The sequence below is a fragment of the Penaeus monodon genome, chromosome 22 (genome assembly GCF_015228065.2).
Source record: "Penaeus monodon isolate SGIC_2016 chromosome 22, NSTDA_Pmon_1, whole genome shotgun sequence".
NCBI lineage: Eukaryota > Metazoa > Arthropoda > Malacostraca > Decapoda > Penaeidae > Penaeus > Penaeus monodon.
Genome location: NC_051407.1, coordinates 7,078,201 through 7,079,103, shown reverse-complemented (window position 1 = coordinate 7,079,103; position 903 = coordinate 7,078,201). Strand labels below are relative to the sequence as shown.

The window sequence follows — 903 nt, the reverse complement described above, 5'->3', positions numbered from 1 at the left end:
ACACTAGAACTGACACCATTACTGCTGCCAAAACCATTCGACGTACCAGCAGTAATAGAAGTGATGTCACCAAGATCTCCATTCGACTGACCACCACTTACAGAGGCTGCATTCAGTGCAGTCTGCAGATCGACTCCACTGGGAAGAACGGGGTTCTCTCCTTCAGCGTAGTTGACGAAGTAAACATCAGGATCAGATGACGGTGGTGCTGGAACGTGAATTACCTTCTGACCTCCTTCAGACTGTTTGTTGAGAACATACACGACGTGCTGCTGCTGAGGAGGAGGCACAACGATAGGATCAGGTCCTTGTCCTCCTTCAGGAGTTCGGATGAACAACAGATTGGTCTCAACAGTTGGTGCTGGGATAAAAAGTGGAGGACCTGAAGGCGTGGGAATTCTTGGCACATCATACAAGAAAACACGACGGTTGACTCTTGGAGTAACGCACCTGCCGTCCACATGTAACACTTGACCTTCGTTGCATCTTCGAGGTGTTAAAGGGGCGAAGGATGGACCGGAAGGCGGAAGAAGGCTGTAGCCCTGAGGTCTTGCAGAAACCCCAATCATAACAGTGAAGATGAGTACCTGAGACATAAAATGAAAATAATTGACAGTCATCTATATTGGTATTAATACAATTTCTTTATGGTTTAACATCATATATGAGGCTAGTAGATAGAAAAAGGGCTTACCAGAAGCTTCATTGTGTAGATAATATGTTCTCTCTTTGCCGGGAGACCCTTTTATACCACATTTCACTTGTTCAAAATCAACTCTCTCCTTTCTACTTTTATTGTGCTTTTCCTGTTTAGACTTCTTCCTTTTAAGAATATACAATTTCATTTAACTCTTGGGGCGTATTCACTCATATGACTTTGCTGATTCTTTATCTAATTCAGCT

At 43.6% G+C, this 903-nt stretch overlaps 1 protein-coding gene across 1 annotated transcript in view; it reads right to left on the bottom strand.

The window, feature by feature from the left end:
* LOC119587248 overlaps positions 1 to 706 on the bottom strand; it is a 1,154-nt gene extending 448 nt beyond the window's left edge. The window contains exons 1-2 of the mRNA XM_037936002.1: positions 695 to 706; positions 47 to 587 (exon numbers count right to left, since the gene is read on the bottom strand). Coding sequence (XP_037791930.1) covers positions 47 to 587; positions 695 to 706 — 553 coding nt within the window. The remainder of the gene's footprint in view (positions 1 to 46; positions 588 to 694) is intronic.
* Positions 707 to 903: the final 197 nt, after the last annotated feature.